This window comes from Primulina tabacum, chromosome 8 (assembly GCF_025594145.1).
Source record: "Primulina tabacum isolate GXHZ01 chromosome 8, ASM2559414v2, whole genome shotgun sequence".
Taxonomy (NCBI): domain Eukaryota; kingdom Viridiplantae; phylum Streptophyta; class Magnoliopsida; order Lamiales; family Gesneriaceae; genus Primulina; species Primulina tabacum.
In genome coordinates this window covers 5,035,456-5,056,488 of record NC_134557.1, presented here as the reverse complement: position 1 = coordinate 5,056,488, position 21,033 = coordinate 5,035,456, and the positions used below count along the sequence as shown (strand labels likewise).

The 21,033-nt window shown below is 36.6% G+C and overlaps 2 protein-coding genes and 2 long non-coding RNA genes across 9 annotated transcripts; 1 reads left to right on the top strand and 3 right to left on the bottom strand.

Moving 5' to 3' along the window:
- Positions 1–405: 405 nt before the first annotated feature.
- LOC142553235 (uncharacterized) lies at positions 406–10,295 on the bottom strand. Of its 2 annotated transcripts, XR_012821918.1 has the most exons (10): positions 10,258–10,295; positions 9,673–10,065; positions 8,792–8,897; positions 8,553–8,645; positions 8,276–8,471; positions 7,733–7,911; positions 6,842–7,089; positions 2,664–2,836; positions 1,011–1,774; positions 406–929 (listed from the first exon to the last, which is right to left on the bottom strand). XR_012821918.1 is itself a non-coding variant. In XM_075663347.1 (9 exons), the coding sequence occupies exons 2-9, from the start codon at positions 10,046–10,048 to the stop codon at positions 1,607–1,609; spliced, it is 1,539 nt and encodes a 512-aa protein (XP_075519462.1). In that variant the 5' UTR covers positions 10,049–10,065; positions 10,258–10,295; the 3' UTR covers positions 406–1,606. The 2 variants fall into 2 exon arrangements, 1 of the variants encoding a protein (XP_075519462.1); XM_075663347.1 differs by having other exon boundaries at positions 406–1,774.
- Positions 5,194–6,348, top strand: LOC142553237 (uncharacterized). Its single transcript, XR_012821919.1, has 3 exons — positions 5,194–5,460; positions 5,565–5,597; positions 6,079–6,348. It is a non-coding gene; the product is annotated as an uncharacterized LOC142553237 (long non-coding RNA).
- Positions 10,296–13,261: 2,966 nt separating the features above from the next.
- Positions 13,262–17,884, bottom strand: LOC142553234 (uncharacterized). 5 transcript variants are annotated; one of them, XR_012821916.1, is made up of 8 exons: positions 17,686–17,884; positions 17,203–17,350; positions 16,907–17,100; positions 16,685–16,792; positions 14,983–16,568; positions 14,625–14,697; positions 13,903–14,036; positions 13,262–13,685 (listed from the first exon to the last, which is right to left on the bottom strand). XR_012821916.1 is itself a non-coding variant. In XM_075663345.1 (7 exons), the coding sequence occupies exons 2-7, from the start codon at positions 17,327–17,329 to the stop codon at positions 13,533–13,535; spliced, it is 2,241 nt and encodes a 746-aa protein (XP_075519460.1). In that variant the 5' UTR covers positions 17,330–17,350; positions 17,499–17,884; the 3' UTR covers positions 13,262–13,532. The 5 variants fall into 5 exon arrangements, 3 of the variants coding, with proteins under 3 accessions (XP_075519460.1, XP_075519459.1, XP_075519461.1); XM_075663345.1 differs by lacking the exon at positions 13,903–14,036 and having other exon boundaries at positions 17,499–17,884; XM_075663344.1 differs by lacking the exon at positions 13,903–14,036.
- A 447-nt stretch (positions 17,885–18,331) lies between these two features.
- On the bottom strand, positions 18,332–20,719 carry LOC142554448 (uncharacterized). The gene is made up of 2 exons (XR_012822192.1): positions 20,527–20,719; positions 18,332–18,552 (listed from the first exon to the last, which is right to left on the bottom strand). It is a non-coding gene; the product is annotated as an uncharacterized LOC142554448 (long non-coding RNA).
- Between the last annotated feature and the right edge of the window lie 314 nt (positions 20,720–21,033).

Below are 21,033 nucleotides of genomic sequence, written 5' to 3'. Positions count from 1 at the left end.
AACCAAACATCTTTAAGCTCGAGCTCAGCTCGATAAAATTGTCAAGCTCGGAGCTCGACTCGTTAAGCTTAACAAACGATCTCAAACGAGTTTTTTATCGATCCAAGCTCCGAATAGCTCGCAAGCAGTTTAGTTCATTTACATCTTTAGGATAAATTCATTTTTTATCAATAAAAATTTTGATAGATTAAAAGTGCATATATGATACGCACATAGTATGCGTGTGCATAAATATATATGTACGTATATACAGACCGAAAATTCGAGATATGTGAAAAATTTATTATGAGTAAGAAACTTAATTTATACACGCTCAATACGTGCACATAATCACTAGCGTGTGTTGTAACTAATCCCGCTTTTAGATAACTCGTGTTTATAGGGACAAAATTATTCAATCCACACTTGATCATATAAAACTTTTTTATTTTCATAAAGCATTAGTTCCCCGAAGACATCGTAACAAATTTATTTTGCAGAAATATTAAACTTCCGACAAATAATATCGGACAAATAGATTGTATAAAATTTGAGGAATTGTAGAACTCCAATGAATTCAGAGCGTGCGTGAGATAGGGAGGGCAAATGATGAATCAGTGAATGGTGCCTTTCTTGAATCCAAGACACCAAACGCAAGGACGAGCATAAGGCTAAGAGAAGAAAACGTCCCCGCGGGCCAAATTATGAATTAGCCGAGCTAACATGGGAAAAATGCGCCAGTAGCGTAGCATGGCATGGCTTCGGTCGTTTATTTCCCCCCAAACAGAGCCGATGCGGACTAGTACGCAAGACTAGACTAGCACAACAAAATTATTATGTTTTAAAACGATACTTGCAAGTACATTAGATTTCCCGATTGATATAAACGTTTGCAACAGCAACGAATTACTGTGTTATCCTACGTAACTTTTAACTTGAGAAATTTATAACTGAAAAATTACTTTTCATTTCTAATTACACATTACATGCAGACCGATAAAGCATCGAGGCTGGATGAGGTGATCAAATACCTGAAGCAGCTTAAAGCACAAATTCACATACTGAGAAGAAACATGGTAACTCCTTCGGCAATGTAGCAACAAATGTCTCTCTTAACTCCCAGTCACAGCAGATTTCTTCCTTCACCATACATTGTCCCCGTCTGCTCCCACATCCTCATGCAAACAATACGTTTCTTTCCCAATTATGTGATTTAACCTTAATTTATCGATTTCATGTGTATAGTCATGCAAATAAATTCATTTGGGAATTTAAGAAACTTTCCCAAATAAATATGATACACAGACGCATGGGAAGAACAGTCTCCACTGCAAGATGATGCAAATCATTTCCAATTTTGTGACTCCTAAATTTGTACCTCACTCTCAAAAATTTAAAAAGAGATTCAAAGTTTTAAAATGATAAAGTTTATAACCCTTATAATTATCACAGTAATGATTAACTACCCCATTTAACATCAACCCACACAAAAAAATTACACAATTCTGTGCTTCCACAAAAAAATAAAATATTAATTTCATTTCCCAACAAATTTTCAAGAAAATCATTTTTTTAAAGGAATCATCATAAAACACTGGGAAACAAAACCAAATACAGCCCTTCAATTTCAGGTAAAAGGGTAGAAGTTAGAGAAAAGTAAACTGCCAAGGAGAATATACGCTACACAATAGGACCATATGAAATACCCCCATTTCTTCCCAACACCGGGAGATCCCATGATGTGTGAGGCAAACCAGTACAAAACAGGGCTACTAGATAAGAAACGAGTCGCGACCTGAAAACGAAAAATAAGAACATGAACATGATTAAATTTAATAGTCCTATATATTTTGGAAAATCAATCATGAGGGTTTGAAAATAAAAAGAAGGCTATTTTAATGTAATAAACTAAAAACACCAGACTGAAGGCAGTTCGATCTTTAATACATAACAACACCAAGTGGTGTCTGCCTCCATGCCCCTATTTCATATTTTCTTTTCACTTGAAGGACGAATAACCTCTGTTATAATCGGAGTTCCCCGAAAAGACAAGAAATAAATAATTTTGGTGATAAAAAAGATACCTACTTCCTTCTTAAAACACTATTTTCTCTAAACAGTTAAGTTTCTCTTAGATTTCGCAAAAGGCCTACTTCGGCTACAATGGGACCAAAAAGGACTTAAGATTAACTGTACTGTCTTATGTTCTTTGGAAAGCAGAAAACTTGGTCATCATACGAACAAACAGAAGCACTTCGCCAGTGCAGATACTAGCAATTGCTTGGGTGGAACTTAGCCCCCTTTGAAATTTTCTTATCAACAGTCACGTTCCATCTCATGAGATGAACTACAAGTGGAACACATGACATTCATTTATACTCACAAAATTGGAAATTGGGATGCTTCTTGGAGCTAAGTAAATGGACTGGATATGAAATTTGAAAATTTTGATAATTGGGAGCAAGAGATCCACTCCAAATTGATTAATAATTAAGACAGACTAGGGAAAGTGTTTCAAAATCAAACTATTTGACCTATTGAGTGATTTGCCTTCTGCTATATGCGCTTTGACATTTGTTACACATTAATCCTTTTCCGCTGCACCACCAGGATGATTCAGGTATAACCATCCTAGAAATGAAACAACAATTGCTAAAGAAAGTTAGGGGCTCTTAGAGGCTCACCTGCACGTGCATGACAAAAAACGCCGTGGCGACCATGAAGCTCAAGTGTAGAACGAAAGGAACAATAATGACAGGAATACTTGGTAAATTGAACAATGCTTCACTTTCTAACGGCTTCATTACCAAAGTTTCTCCTTTGATAGCTTTTCTCCGCAGTCTAAGAGCATCATCATCTGATTTAGAAAATTATTTGAGTGAGAACACTGTAAACAACGCACTCCATTGTTAAGTAAGCATAATCATTGCTGCATTATATTCATTTCAAACCTAAATCATCCACAACCGATATATTAAACTTATAACAAGGACACTAGATGTCTTACTCAGTAGACAGGTCAGTGAAAGGCGCATGCTCGTAAATACACAATAAATGATTATATGAGAGCGTCCACTTGAAAATATTGAGAATGTGAATATATTATAACATAAACTTAAGAGATGCAAACACAGTTGAGTAAATTTTGCATGCCCATAGCAAAGAAGTCCGTAGAAATTTTTATTGAAATGCCGCAGAAGCAACAATCTTTAAATTGAACGCGGCACAGTATCATGCACATTTATGTTCAATTCAATAACTAAAGATACATAGCATTGTGATAGATTTAGAAAAACAAAATGGATCAGGGCATAAACCCACCATTTCCTATCTAACCCACACGTAGAATTATCGATGGCAACAGAATTTCCAACTCCATCTATCTCTATATATATCACCATATGTTGAAACATTTCATTTGATTAAATAATACTCCGGACCTGTTTCCATATTTTCTTATAGTGACAGCTGTTACAAGATCTATAGGATTTCTTTTTTTCTTTCTTTTCTGTTTTATAGGGATATTTGCCAGTTCATTTTTTATTGATTAGTTGGGATTGGATACATTCCAATTCTCTTCATATTCTTCTAGGTTATATAATTTAGTATGGAATAATAATATTTTCAATTGTCTTCCATTGCTATCCAATTAACAAATCATCTCACAGACACCCCCACACAAGAAATAATTTACAGTACATCATTAAAAACTAACATCGGTGAAAATTGCAGGATATTATGCTAAAAAGCGCCTTCTCAACCTGTAATGACCCGAATCCTTGTTTTGAATTAAGTATTAATTAAGAGATAATTAATGAGTTGTTAATTAAGTATTATTAAGGAATTGATAAATCGGGATTAAGCTGTTGGTATCCACTGAATTTTAAATGGATAGAATCCAACTAGACCAATGAGATTCTGACACGTGGCAGTAAGATTGATTCGGATTTCTGAAATAGTGCGGATGCAGCCTATAAATGGAAGCCGAATTCTTTTGTTTCCTTCACCGCATTCTTCAGAGAGAGTTCTAGCTATATTAGGTTTTCTAGCTAGTTTCTAGGGCACTTTGGTGTCGGGAAGTTTCGGAGCTAGTGTCGACTCGAGGAGGGGTCGGTGATCTGAGATCGAGACATCATCAGCGGGCTGACGACGGACGCAGGTATAATCCTAAAGCCTTAAATAGTGATTTAAGGATCATTAGGGAGAACTTGTAGCATGTTTGTTCTGGTTTGATAGTGATTTCATTATGTTGGAATTGTCTAGGTTCAGAGCTTTCTGTCAGATTGTTTTAGTGAGGTACGTGATGTACTGACTGAGATATCCAAGCGTAGTATACACACTTATATGCTGCATATTTATTTGTTGCATGATACATGTTTTACTGCTTTGGCATATTATGCATGACACATCATGTTGAGCCTGATATCTTTTGAGATATACCTCGTTTGTTGGGGCCACTCAGCCCTATTATGTATTGTGGAGGATGGGGCATCGAGAGCTACAGTGTCCGACGGGACCCGCGGGCTCTGATACCACCAAATGTAGCGCCCTTACCCGAGCAATTACTAAACAGACTAATAAACATGCAACATTTAAACTTAATAACAACAATTAAACATCGAAAACCAAATACTTAATCATCTTACAACCCAAAACAAAACAATAACAGCAGTCTTAAACATTAATACAACCATAACGAAACCATAACTCTGAACGAGAAAACGAAAAACCACAAAAAACCTCCACCGGATCACCACTGAAACCCAACGGCTCTAGCCACTGCCCTGGTCGTCCGAACCGTCCAACATAAGACCTGACCCGTGGAATGGGGTGCCCAAGATGAAAACAAGGACGTGAGCGACAATCGCCCAATACGAGAATGTACGAGTATACAAACTGATATGATGCATGAAAAATGCAATAAGCTCGGATATCAAGGATCAAGTCAAGAATCTCATGCTCAGTCTAGAGACGCCTGAGTGTGTAGTCTCTGATCTGCCCTAGGCATGTTTTGGCTCTCACACTCATCATCAAGACGTGGACCTGCAATGTCTAATTACCCGAATCCTTGTTTTGAATTAAGTATTAATTAAGAGATAATTAATGAGTTGTTAATTAAGTATTATTAAGGAATTGATAAATCGGGATTAAGCTGTTGGTATCCACTGAATTTTAAATGGATAACCCGATCTACTTAAGATTTCATTATCTCAAGAAATCCAACTAGACCAATGAGATTCTGACACGTGGTAGATAAGATTGATTCGGATTTCTGAAATAGTGCGGATGCAGCCTATAAATGGAAACCGAATTCTTTTGTTTCCTTCACCGCATTCTTCAGAGAGAGTTCTAGTTATATTAGGTTTTCTAGCTAGTTTCTAGGGCACTTTGGTGTCGGGAAGTTTCGGAGCTAGTGTCGACTCGAGGAGGGGTCGGTGATCTGAGATCGAGACATCATCAGCGGGCTGACGACGGACGCAGGTATAATCCTAAAGCCTTAAATAGTGATTTAAGGATCATTAGGGAGAACTTGTAGCATGTTTGTTCTGGTTTGATAGTGATTTCATTATGTTGGTATTGTCTAGGTTCAGAGTTTTCTGTCAGATTGTTTTAGTGAGGTACGTGATGTACTGACTGAGATATCCAAGCGTAATATACACACTTATATGCTGCATATTTATCTGTTGCATGATACATGTTTTACTGTTTTGGCATATTATGCATGACACATCATGTTGAGCCTGATATCTTTTGAGATATACCTCGTTTGTTGGGGCCGCTCAGCCCTATTATGTATTGTGGACGATGGGGCATCGAGAGCTACAGTGTCCGACGGGACCCGCGGGCTCTGATGACCTGGACATTGCAGGTCTACGTCTTGATGATGAGTGTGAGAGCCAAAACATGCCTAGGGCAGATCAGAGACTACACACTCAGGCGCCTCTAGACTGAGCATGAGATTCTTGACTTGATCCTTGATATCCGAGCATATTGCATTTTTCATGCATCATATCAGTTTGTATACTCGTACATTCTCGTATTGGGCGATTGTCGCTCACGTCCTTGTTTTCATCTTGGGCACCCCATTCCACGGGGCAGGTCTTAGGTTGGACGGTTCGGACGACCAGGGCAGTGGCTAGAGCCGTTGGGTTTCAGTGGTGATCCAGTGGAGGTTTTCTGTGGTTAATCGTTTTCTCGTTCAGAGTTATGGTTTCGTTATGGTTGTATTAATGTTTAAGACTGCTGTTATTGTTTTGTTTTGGTTTGGGTTGTAAGATAATTAAGTATTTGGTTTTCGCTGTTTAATTGTTGTTATTAAGTTTAAATGTTACATGTTTATTAGTCTGTTTAGTAGTGGCTCGGGTAAGGGCGCTACACAACCTGTCTTAAATCTTACATCGTCATTCTGAGCCAGTTATCGTTTGACAAATATATATGTGTGAAGCAAGAATGACTACCTTCAGCCAAAATTACGGGCAATAATATTGGATCATAAAAGAGCATTTCAATATTTCAGAACTACAACTTCATGCAGGCAACAATATAAATTTTTTAGCTAATAGTACGAGGAGACCGGATAATGAAATAACCAGTGCACTCGTTGCTGCAATTTCCACATTTCTAATTCTAACATAAGAAATGTCTGAGACTTGCACTAGGTAACAATGCGTCGATTTGAGAATGGACAAGTTGTGCAGAAACAATCAACTTTAGAGTTTAGACTTAACACATCTACAGGTGAAAATGTTAAATCATCCCCATATTAAGGTCGTTCTCACAATCCACAATTCCTAAGATATCCAAGCCTGCACATCGTAACTTGTAATATTAATTGCAAGCAAATCATAAACATAATATATACCTTGCAATGTGCTAGAAGAGCTCTCAGAAAAACCAGATTTCCTTGGTATGTCCTTTGAACCTAGAGCTAAGGCCGTGCCATCCAATTCTTTCCTTGACAGAGGGGCTTGAATACCAAGGGTGATAAAAACATTGGGCCATAGCTTCATATAGTAGATGATTGCTTGAAGTGCAAGAGACAGAATTGGAGATGCAAGAAGAAAATTAGGAAACTGTTTTACTTGAAAGTATCTTAGAAAACCCACCCCCCTGGCATAAAAGTTAAACAGACATCAGGAATAAAAACAATTCAGTATACCACCTTCTTCTCATAGCACAGAGACCACATGATGACAGAAAGTCAACTAAACAACCATCCCATTCTTAAGCAGCAAGGAGTCTCACGTAAGTAGACAGGATTTGCAAAATTTATGACTACGCATCTTAGTTATAAGTGGACTACACCATGCACAAGGAGTTTTCAGTAGCTTCCGTCATTTACTTTCTATGACAGTGAAGTCAACACACTCATAGTCATATCATATTGTTGTGAAATAAAAAAAAACTCAAAGAAAACAACCCACATCCCACCAACAAATGCTAAGACCAAGAGAAATGTTCGAACTCCAGGTATATCTCCAATTATGGCTGAAGATAATGTCCCCTCCCCCTTCCCCTCCCAACAAGATCAATTTTATTAACACTGGAAAGGAGGCTTGTTAGAGAAGTAATTTTGGGAAAGAAAACATGATCATCGCAGGCCACTATCTCTTATTGATCTTAACATGACACATACATACCTATATACATAAAGGCTTCTGCACGTGTGCAGCTAGAGATCTCCAACAGCATAAATTCAGCATATAATGCAACAACAAAGATATTCATAATGGAAAACACATGTTTAACATACCAATAGTGGCTTTGAATAGAATTGTAGAGTAAAGGAAGTCTTGCCTTGCACCAAGGCCTCATTTCATCGACAGATCGTCCTGCACAGATATTGAAGTATCCATACACTTGAAAACAGATGAATGGAGCCGAGATACATAGACAAGATAATGCCCCAGAAACAAGAATCTTCAGTGCTAGCTGGTGTCAATAAAACACGGGGATATTTCTCAGAATAGAAAGCAAACACATATCGGGATTGACATAATCAAAAGTTGAATTGTCAAGACAACTAAAATATGAGCATCACGAAAAAAGCAGACCAGAAAGTTTTCCAGTAGTTCACAAAATATGTAACATGGAACAATCTTGGCCCAAACGGGAAAAGGGTGGGAGAGGATGTTATAACCATGATAAATCTTGTGCTGGCATTAAGAATACTGATACCGACATGACCTCGTTATACTATAGATTTACAAAAAAAATATTGAATCAGAAGATTGTTCATTAGTTAACTGTTTGATGAAGGTAGCTTGACATCAGAAAGAAGGAAATAAGAACTCACAAAAGCTTTTTTATCCCAGTAAAAAGCTTTATACGCTCGTTGCATTGCATTAAGACAAAAATACCCAGCATTAAGCACCCCATTTGAGCGTGCAAAACCAGAAAGCGCCAGCCAAAATGTTGCATTATAACCAGCACCATTCAGGAAATGATACAACCCTCCAAATGACAATAAAGCATACAGACTCTCAGAGTATCTGCAGATAACAAGGGCCGCAATTGTCAATTTAATCTTTCACTTTCCAGGCATGATATGAGATGAAGGCTATGTGACGCACATTGATGAGTAAAATATGGAAGCTGGGTTCAAGGAAAACAAAATAGATGCTCTCAATGCAACATCCGGATCCTTCAGAACAATAATTGAGAGCCTGGGAAGAATACAAATGCAACTCATGGTTAGAGGCCAAAATTGTACTCCTAAATTATAAATAACAGAAAGCTTGTTATTCAAAGCTTGTGATAAGAGCATATTTTGACAAGTTCAAACTGTGTAACTCTTCAACAAGAAACTGACCGATACATGTATAGCGCAGCAAAAATAAAAGCTGTGTTGCTGATAAGATAGCCAGATAGCCCCAACACTGCCCTGTAGCCAATTAACGGCACCAATGGTGCAAAAACTGCTTTCAGTGGGAGAAATGTGAGATGTTAGTGGGGCCATTCAATTTCCAGATGCCAATTTTAAATTGGCAACATAAATTGTTTTCTTCTGTTTTGTTTCATAAAGCAAAGTTAAATCCTTGACATTGTTGTGTAACGTGAAAAGGAAAAGGAAAAGGAAAGGAAAAGCAAAAACCACAGGAAACTGATTTACATCACATTTTTCCTTTCAAACAAAACCTAAATCAACATTTGAAGCAATTTACATGTGTTGAAAATAATTTTTTTTGAAAAAACACGATTATACTATTGAAATACATGACGCAAAATATACTTCTAAAGGTATTATCTTAACATTTTCCGCTACAAGTAACGACCAGCAATGGCAATTGTTTTCATCGTGTTTTCCTAAAATGGAGAACAAACGTTTCCATGAGGTACGACATTACAAAAAGCATTTCCTTTCCATTTGTTTCAATTAATATATTTTATACCAAATATTTGTGCATTATACTTCTAACATTCACGTTCTATTTGGTTATATCAAACCACTATTTGATTTATTCATTGAAAGAAAATATAGAGCCAGCTTTCATTAGTTTTGCCTTCTACTTCCTCTACCAAACTTTGTATCCAAAGAAGGCTAAAGAAAAACAATATGGTACCACTTGTACAACTGTAAAAAGTAAAATAATAAGCTGATTTACACATTTCGAGCAGCTTAATTTTAGAGATAAATAACAAATAAAAAAAGGCGAATGCAGCTAAAAAATAAATAACAAATTAAAAAAAAACCTGCTTTAGAGAATAGGCGAATGCAGATGGGAAGCAACGGCAAGAAGGCATAGGAGTGCTCGTATTCGTACCCACACTCGGCGATGCGTAGGAAATGCACGCTATCCCATACTATACTGTTCTCGATTGCAGATCCAACACGCGGGAGGAGAACTGAAGGAGGATTGGGGCATGGGTTAGAGGAACCGGCGGAGATGGTGGATAGGCAGGGTGGGTTTAGTGCGGAGGAAGTGTCGTAGGAGCTGAGAAGAGATCGCCAGAGGATTATTAAGGTCAGAAGAAGAAGTCGAGAGGCTAGCGCCCACCACAGAAGGCAGCGCGTGTCAGGCTGAAGACCGCTGACTGAGGTCGGCACGGGTGTTGTTTTCCCAGCCATAGAAGAGAAATTTGGATCTGTTTGATTTTGGGGGTTTGTTTCATCATACCCGTGCAGGCACTGCCTGCACGGGCAATGAACGGCCCGGATCACTCCACATGAGTGATTCGGGCCCACCTCCATGTAAAAAAAAAAAAAAAAATTGGCTCGAAAAAATACGAGCCGTTGGATCGACCCCTGCAGGCAGTGCCCGCAGGGGTAGGGTCGACCGAACCGATTTTGGGAGACCTAATTAGCCATGCCACGCTAAAATAATTATTTTTTGGTTAAACCGATTAATTTATGTGATAATTTTTTTAAAAAATTGGTCAATTATTTTTTTAAAATATACTTGAGAATGTTATTTTTAATTATAATATATATAATTATAAAGAGATTAAGAATTTTTAGGGATGAAGATTATTGATTATTACTTAAAATGATTTTTCAATCTAGTTATTTTGGATATCTTTGGCATTCATTTCTATTGTAGTCGGATAAAATAATTATTGTTGTATGAATTTTTTGACCGTGTAAATAAAATTGATGGATCATGATATAAAAATTAATTAACTGCACGTCTATCTTAATAATATAATAATATGAATTTTATTCTTTCACCCTTAACATATATTTTTAGTGTTTTCTGTAAGTCGCGAAAAAAAAAATATATAATAATAATAAGACTAACACTCACTTAAACATCTCTCCTTCTGCTAGAGAGGTAAAGAAAATCCAAATATGTAGTGTTAAGTTTTTTTATTTATTTGTTTAAAAAAAGTAGTCTTGGCTTATTTATTGGCTAATTTTCGTTTTAGAAAATAAATGAACAGCTCAACAGCGGATGCTTAAATTTAACTTTTCATTTCGAGCAAATCAACCAATATTAAAAAGCTATATCCCACTGCAATGTTCATTATGTTGAGGTAAATGTGCATGAATGAGAGTAGTAATAAGATATATGATTTTATAAGCAATTCTCGTGCGTCAAACTACTGATGTTGCAGAGCTTGATCTAGTTAGATATGTGGACCATAAAATAGTTACACCAGATCTTAACAGATGTGTCTATATTGAGGATATTACCGGTGGTAAAGAATGGGTAAGACTGATATATAAAGATATTAGACAACACTAGTAGACAGATACGCACATCTTGAACTCATGGACCTAAAAGTTCGACCGATTAACACCCAAGTAGGTGCAATGTATGCGACCACGAATATAAGAAAATAAAGATGCACATTGGCCAACAACTATAGTTTTCAACTTAGTCGCAAGCAGCTTGATCTTAACAATTTGTATCAGAGCGAGATCATCTGTTTGAGTCTCTTAATAATCATATTTCTATACTTTTTACGGGAAAATGTTGAGTTAAGCGTGTATGAGTGAGAGTAGTAATGAGATGAATAACCACATGAAAAGTTTTCGCGCAGTCAAACTGCTAATGTTGCGCGGGGTGAATCTTTGATAAATTCTTCTTTATGCTCTCACTCATTAATTCTGATTTTTAATGATTGTGTTTTATGAGTGAAATCAGGCAATCACACCCGTGCTCTTGGTAAGATAATAGGATGATGTAGTTTAGGATTTTTTTAATATCATTCTTGATAGTAAAACCTTCTCCACATGTGCTTTATCTTTGTTTTTTTTATTTTTTGTATAACATCCATTAAAATAGGGTAAAAAGAATTTTGTACAAATACACTGTTAAACTAACGGTATCATCATCAACTACACGAGACATACCCCAATTCTAGAAACAACCAAAAAATGATTAAAGATCTTGATTTTCCTAATGATATACTCGGGAAGCTGCCTATGTTTGTTTGGGGGACCCAATGCTCATGAAAAATGTGTTATTTTTGGTTCTAAATGCTGTCGTTTGTCAATTCATCTATTCTTAAAATTACCATATGATGCAGATAATGCTAATTTAATTTGAAGCATCATATTATAAGTTACCTGGTCATACTCCGTTACGTTCAATACGTCGTGTGAAACATCATCCATTTCTTAAAGGCTAGTATAGTGGCATTATTGACAAAATAAAATTGTTTGTCCTTGCTTCTATCTCTGGGCTTCGTAAAATCTTTTCTATTCCCCCGACTGTCGCCCAGTCGCGCTTAACAAGGACACAAGGCTAGAAGTTGCCTCTGCCAATGATTCTTTATGTTTTATTTGGATATGTATCTTGGTGTTCAATTGATAATATCAAGTTCAATCATATTCTATTCCAAAAATCGATCATGTACTCTCAAGGTAGTCACCTACTCGTAAAATTGTCTTTTGCGGCGGGATCAAAGAAAATGCCTCGTGGTGAGGGCTTACCATAAAAAATGGTTGATAATGTTAGTTGATCATGTCATGTTCGGATACGGGTGCATTGCTGCAAATAGCTGTGTCGAACGTGGCTTGATATGTTTATGAATTGGCTGTGCCACTGGAACAGGTGTCTAGACTGTATATTTCGCCAATGCATGTACAAATTTGTTGGGTTACACTGAACCATTGTTTCCGAACTCTGACCTTTTTTTCTTATTTTTCTAACCTCATACTCGTAGTACGTATATTTTACTTGAAAAGGTAGGATATTCATTTCCTGAAGAAACAACTTTGATAGTCAAATGATTGTAAGGTTTGTTTCTAGTTTTATGCAGCCGGAGTTCTAAGAGGAAATACGTAAGAGCAATCAGAATGATTATCTTCTCATGTGGGAAAAAAAATATTAACTTATCATAGATATTCCAGAATCGAAACTCTCAGCCTTTATAGTTACGCTAGTTTTACACCTTTTATCCAACAAAATTAGCTTTGTAACTTATTAAGAAAAAAAGTTTTGTAGCAAATGTCTGCTGATATTAGCGAGACACATCTTAATCACGTTAGTAATTTGAATAAAAACATTAACTCAAGTAAAACATTCCTAGAAGCTACGATTCACGGAGTTTCATCCAAAAACTACTCGGCCAATTTTTTTTTTTTAAAAAAGCCCCAATATGGAGCTCAGTAAACAGCTCAAGCTTTTCTTAAACGGTGTTACCGCCGTTACAGCAGAACCACAAACAAGCCTCAGCGGCTTGTCGCCCCTTGCTTGTGTTACCTTATACACCCTCAATACCTTCTCCATTTGGGTAAGATACCCGATATTTTTACCCAAACATGCAAATAGGTTTATTGAAAGTACAGAGGATGTCAAAGGAATGGAAATATGGAATGATTTGTGGGACGTCCTTGGCAAAAAGTTAAAAGGGGTTCTCTTATGTTGGAACAAATTCCACAACTAAAAGGTTCAAGTTTCAGATTAATATCACTTTATAATATAATGCAGAAACACTTCGCTACAAATGTCAGTTAACTAATCACGATAAACTTAATCCTTATAGAAAAGAAAACCATATGTAAGAAAATGTACTTTCTAGGTAGGGCAGATTTTATACCAACACCAGCTTTTCTTTCATTGCATTTGATTAGAAATTGCGACATCATCCCGAGATCAATTTCATTAGGAATTTGGATCTGCTTTGCTGATATTCCTCCATTTATCTTTGAGGTCCATTGCAGTACGGCCTCTCTGGAAGATACCGGCTCCAAATTCCAATATTGTCTTCCACGAGATATTTTTATCCTCGGGACTAAAATGCCTTCGAACCCCCTCCTGTATGAGAGAAAACAACAACTTACATTTGAGCTGAGAACTGCCAACACAAGTTTACTAAAGAGTCATAATCAGATATAAGGAGGTGACGAAAATGAACTTCAAGCGTTAGACATGAAATAAGATAAGTGTGAAACACCTATTGAAACCGAACAATGCTTGAGAAATTTATGGAATGAAAGTTTTTGCCATAAATGATGTCGAGAGAATCACACACCTGCTGTTTTGTATACTTAATTGCTCGTCATATTGTGAAATTAAGCATCTGACTACCGGAAGAGTATCAGGCCAGCCACAAAAGTTTCTATGAGAAGGTTAGGAGAGTGGAAGGGTACATGTGCAATACATGTTCTGCGGCACAAAAAGAAACTTCAAAATGAAGTCTAAAGGGCGTCACTACTTAGAATACCTCAGAGTACAGAGATCTTAGATTTCCCCCCTAGTGCCTAATGGACAGAATTCTATGGTTGTATTTTTGAATGGATGAGTTAAACTTGAATAAATGAATTTGAACTAAGAATGAATTTCAAGAGAGGACACCCGTTTTGAGTTCCTTTTATATTCATCTTAATTACTATTATATTTGCCTAAAGTAATAAAGGATGGATTTGCAATCACCTAATGTAAATTCCTCCAAACAAATCGAATAAATTTGAAATCCATGACTCAGAATACCTCAATTCAAATGCACCCTAAGGTAAATTGAGATGTAATTGGTAATTTTTACATTTAACAACCACCTTGGTTTTGAGGACCGAGAAGACTTGGCGAAGGCTATAGCTAGATGGATCATTTACTTTATCAGAGACTAGGGAGCTTTGTCTTATAAGGTCATAGCAATTGGAATCATAGATTGTAAATGGATCTAAAAGTGGCTTGTTATCTGCATCACATCACTTAGTGAACACTGAGAACCAGGAAACTGATGGGGAAATCAACCTTTAGTGTCTCTTCTTCTGCACTTGTCCATGGGCGTCTCATCCGCCTAGATAGATGAATTGATGGAGGTGAGCTGCAGAATAGGATGAAAATATGCTTAGTTTTTCAGTCTGTATATAAGAAGAAAGTAGAAACATCTTCAATTAGGAACTTACAGTAAGCAACTTGAACCATGAAGTCCCTATAAAAACCTAAAACTAAATATCATCAAAGTAAATAGAATGTTTGATCTTATTGAGCTTTGTGGTCCAACAAGCAGAAGTACCATATGAAAAATGGCACCTTCTTCAGAAACGACTGTATAAGTATCAGTGATATGGCCTTGATATATTCAAGCTATGTTTCTTCCATTTCGTACCTTACGAAGTATTTTGAAGCACAAGCACTCTCATTTTCTTTGTCAAACATTTCTTCTGCATCAATAGATTTAATAGATAATGAGCATGTTCGTTTTCGTGATGATTCTGTTTTTGGACATAACCCACCCTTTTTCGATCTTATTTTCATGTATCTATCACACCTATCGCTTCTCTCTGGGTCCTGTCCGGATAAATTTTCATGTGGTAATTGATAAACCACCAGTGCGTCCATATGGTTTTTTCCTCGATCCTGGGGATATTGGTAGTCTTGTGCCATCTTTTTCACGCCATGGTCAAGTTCATCCATAGTGAGAAGCATTTCATTGGTTGATTCTATAGGTTTTCCTTGTGAGGGGAGAGAGTCACCAGAGTTTAATGCTGAAGGTTCTGCCAGTTTGTCTTCCACATTTTTCTTGCTCTGACAGTTTTTGCGCCCTTCTAAGAAATTTCTATGGATCACTTCATTATTTTCTTCCACAACTTCATCCAGTTCTATTTGATTCGACGTTACAAGCTGTTTCTTTGATTCTCTACAGGCCCCAAAGCAGTAGAAGGCTATCAAACCTTTTAATGCCGATGAAGTTTTTTCCTTGGCTTCCTCATACTGTTTGATTGCTCGAGAATATGCACAAGATGGGCAATAAAAACTCTCCACCGTGTCAGATTTCATGGCAGAACCTAGACAATGCACATGAACCGCTAAAGGACAAGAGGTAGAACTACACACCAATAGTTTTCCGCCCTTGTTACACTTCACACAAAGCTTTACCTCTCGACAATCAGATGTTGCAAAGGAATCTTGGCTATATGTGCATTGAGAGCTCAAGAAAGCATTTCTCCTTATTGTAATATCAGTCCTCCCTTCACTATACCCACTGTCACAAAAATGATCAAAATCTTCTTCAGGTGCACCACAATTTGAGACATTTATATTATTAGTTTGTTCATCTGTATACATGGCTTGATTAGTAGTTTTGAGCTCCAGTATACCTTTATTTTCGCCTTCAGTTTCATTGATGCTATGTCGTTCCTGTTCCTCATCAGCCTTGTCATTTGGCACTACACGTAAAACTTCATTATCACCAACAAGCCCCTTCGATGGACCACATTCATTGTCTGTTGAAAGTCGATTTTTCCCCATGCATCCAACATAATCTATTTTTTCCAAGGGGCAGCTATGTGCTTTACTATACTGCCGAATTCCAGTGGATTCATCATGCTTATACTTTTTGGCCCCTTTTAAGCAGGTTTCACAACCATTATTCATTGCCATTTCATCGTGACAGAACTTTCCTCCTGCATCTTTAAAAGTGCCACTTCCATTTCTACTAGCCAGTAATAAGTGTTCAATGGGTGCATTTCTGTGTAAAAGGCCATTTTCATGAGGCAATGCAGGCGAATTCGATAAGACATTGGCTGCACCATATTGAGTATGTGCCTCACTTCCTTCGTGTGTAGGCACAATGCCACAATTAACATCATCGATGGAGACTCCATGTTCAGGTGGATCCCCAACTTGCAAATCACTATGTTTTTTCAGGGATGCAACAACAGGATGACTTCCTTTAAGAATTGAAACTTTAAGCTGTTTGAGAACCGAAAAAAAAAAAAGAGAAGCAGCAACACTATAGTCAACGTCTTGATTATTATTTATTTCTCATGGCCTCAAATTGTTTACGAGTTCAATTAGCTCTGTGTCACCTGTTGTAATGCAAATTTAGTAAAGCTAGCTCTTTTTTGCACTAAAAAGGACTCCAGGTTCCACTTCAACCTATCTGGTCCAGAAGATAACAGATTTGAAGCAGATGTCTGTCAATAATCATGAAAATTATAAAAATTAGTAAGCACCATTGCTATTACACAATTTAATCAGAAAACAAGTCATTAAAGTTTTGTACGTGAGTAAACTAAATACTAAAGTACCTCGAGTAATATTTTCCGAAGGACATCTTCACAACGTTCAGATGGGTTCAAATCAATTTTTGAACACGACGTGGAAGAGATCGGACTAGTACTTGCTCTCCTAAACACAACATTCTCCAAAATTCTCAAAGACACAATTTCCCTTGTATTTCTACTAAGATCATCAGATAATTCTTGGGTCTTCTCAACCAAATCTACAGTAACATGAACATATTACTCAGTGACTCTCCCAACCAACCTATCGAAGCCATAAAAAACAATGTACATCACCAAACAAAAGCCAACGTCATGTTTACCAAGTAAAAGAGATATATCAACTTGACTGGAGCGTGCTAGTGTCTCCATGACCCATATCCATGGCAAATGTGACGTACACGAAAGCTGGAAATCCATAAAAGACCGTCTCAAAGCTTCGGAAACCATACACTGCTTGACTTGCCGGTCCTGTTATATCATAACCGGATTAGAGAAACGCAATCACACTTTAAGTTCAACCTTTGCTTACAAATTATAACGTCGGATAAACAAATATCGAGTATAAGGCTAAGCGTCAGAGAAGCGAACACAAAATGATTGAGAGCACGAGAATTACACTTTTATCTTAGATTCAAACCCAATAGAAAATTCAAAACTCTTAAATCTTTCTTGTAATAATCTCTCTCTTGTCTTCCACTCCTTCACCTCCCTTGTCCTCGTTCCCCGCCTCTTTTTTTTTACTCTCGTACATCAAGTGTTGAGTAAACGAGTACGTTTCGCAAGGAAGAAACTAAATCTCTCACCTATGCTGCCGTAGCAGTGGCGGAGAACATCAGCGCAGCCCTCCAATCACCGACGAGCCCCACGCTCGACTTCCGATCACCGATCAATCTTGTTTGTTTAGGGGAAATTTAGGTCAATATCCCTACACAAATTTCAAGTGACCCGTTCAGTCGTGCTGAGAGGGAGCAGTTTCGTTGATCCGAATGTGCCTTCTTATTTATCATAGTAGATGCCATGTTTTTAACATTTAATGTTATAATTATATTCGGAATCTAATTTCAAAATAGTATATTATCAATTGAGAGAGGACCCGGGCTTGGGTTCGGGCCTTCTAAGGTTATTTAATTCGTAGTCTGGGCTTTATTTAATCTCTCTGGAGATCATCCGTATTTGATCTTTCGCATTTGGGTCTATATGATTTTGCTAGTTTATGGGTGACTGGATTCAAAATCGCGAGCAAGTAAAAATAATTAGGATAAAGAAAAACATGGATCAATTTTTAATCAATTATACACAGAAAATAATTCTATTGATTTTTCATATTATCATGATAATTAAATATATTACATAGAATATGTTCAATAAATAAATGAATAGTTTTACTTGACACCCAATGTCTCGGAACCTTATTTACCAAAATCAAAATCATCATCGTTGACTAGTCAATGAAACAAAACACAAATATACTATAAAGATGTAAGAGACATTGTGTCGAAACTATCATAGCATGATATGAAAGCCTAAAATCTTTTAGTGAACAAGACAATTAGCAAAATTCAAACATCAAAATATCAGATCTCCTAGCTTTTCGGGCTAGAACGAGGGCTCAACCCCATGTAATTTGCCACCAACCCCATGATACCAAACTTGGTGTCCACAGAAATATACTGGTTAAATGATGTCAAGCAAAAAAATGACATTTATATTCATCAAACAAAACAGAAGATCAAATATGTATTGTAACAATGTAATCTAGGTCATATATGCAACATTTTCTTCAGTATTTCTTTCCCTATATCCTAAATCATGATTGCTAACAATCTGAGCAACATCTGAAAATCACATTGTCTTTCATGTTTTTCATACCATTAAACTGGCAGGGCATATATCCTGACAAAGTCTTACTTAGCTTCAAGCCACGTCTACTTGAAGGTTTCTCTCCATAATTCAAACCTCTTCTTGATTTCCTTTGTCGAGATATCAATTTAGACCATGTTTCAAAATCAATAACCATAGCATATTCCCTCCATTAAAATTCTATGTTATTAATCAATGCAAAAAGATTTGAACAAAACGTAGGATCTTGGTGTAGCACGATAATGATAAGAATCTTTTGTATTACCTCTATAGTTTTTATTACCTCTATAGTCCTTGTGTTAGTTAATATACTATCACACATCTGTTATTCGGCCTTATATCCTGACAAACTCCTACGTTCTGTTAAATACACCATATAACTTCTTTTGAGACACAATTCTATACATTTTCTAAATAAACACCATATGAAATACTTAATTTCCTTCTCTGCATCTTTCTCTCATCGTTCTTATAATATAACTATTTTTCAGAGTAGATCTTCATGACATAATGCTGGACAGAGGGTATACTATAGTAAAATAATATTGCAGATCTTATCCATCAATAACATATAGAAAAATTTTAGGCGATAAAAGTTAAACAATTATATCCATCTACTAAAGACATTCGTTTAGTTATATGACTTGATCATGCTCTCGTTAGAAATTCTCCTATTAGTCTTTTCATATTAAATTGAAGGCATCTATTTGTTCATCTGTAATGTTTTCCTATATCACTTGTTCGAAGCATAAATTGTGTGTGACATTCACCAATCCCTCTCTGAACGACTCTAACAAAAAACATCAAGCTACAATCTACAACAGTATAAGCCATTAAGTTCACTCAACAATCAATACACTCTCAACTACACCAATGCACAAATTATTTATTGGAGAACTTCTACCTGCCTTTAAACAGGGGTGGACTGCACGAGCAGACGTGGGTGACACTGCTCCCATCAAATGAGAACCTTTTTCATGTTTAATTTTTCCAAAAAATATCCGTGTTCCCTTAATTTTATTAATCCTCATCTGATGACATCATCTCGACTGAGATCCTTGGCCAAGAGCCAGGCCTAAGTACCTTCAAATTACACGAGCTAAACACTTGTGAACATTTATTGTGTTACTAATTGATAACAAAACAGATGATGATCACATTTGTGACTCATATGGATCAATGCTTGTAACTCCATGAGGTGTTACAATAAAGCGAGTAGCAGCATCCCATTAGCTCAGTTTTCTTACAGCTCCAAGGATAATAATAACAGTGGTGACTGTGGTGGAATACCTGTTTTTACGTTCTGGTCGATTGCTCTGCTTGGTATGTGCAATTTTTAAACTTAAATTCTCATTCAATTTTTATGTCTGCTTGTATATCAGGACACGGATACCTGCTTGAAGCTTATTCTGATAATTTCTGTTCGGTTTAGTCTAACAAATTGTATGTATTAGTAAACTATTTTCCTGGTAGTTTACTCCGGAAATTAGTAAACACTCATGATTATGTTTATTTCTTGTGTTATTAATTGATAACAAAAAAGATGATGTTCATGTTTCCTCTCCCTAAAAGAGGACATATTTTATTTCATCTCTTAACTACAAAATGTGGGGACAAATGCCAGTTTTTAAGGTACTTCTTATGAGAAACATACATATCCAATTTTTTAATTACTTTCCAAATAAAAGGGAGAACATATATTAAGAACCTAATATCTCCGACAAACAAAGACAGGTGAAGAATACGAGTATACAATAAAAATAATCACTCTAAAAACTATTTACATCATAGTCACGGAGATCTGCTTGAGATCATTCTCAAAATTTCTCACGTTAGCGAGCGATTGAGCGCAAAATATAATTGTGACCCACGAACAAGCCTTGCATTGTGGCAGAGAAAACATATTACGATTAAACAACGACTAACTTTAATCCTTCGGAGCTTCGTTGGAGAAATTCAAACCATATATAAAGTGATATTATCGGATCTATTTAATACAATGGTGAATTGAACGGGAATATGTAGATCGAACATAGTTAGTGCGCTAGAGAATCGCACTCGAAACATAATACCAAGTACGTCGAAAATGACGGTGATAAATCCAGAGGAAGGTCCTGTGGAGCAACTAATTGTGGCTTGTACGGCCGCGCCGCATATGGCTGTCGAGGATCGTTGGATTGCGACACCATATCTCTCCTCGTATCTTTTCCTCTCTGTCAATCAGCAAACTTGTGCTAACATAAAAGTATTATTGGACCATTTCACCAAGTAAAAATAGCTAATAAATTAAT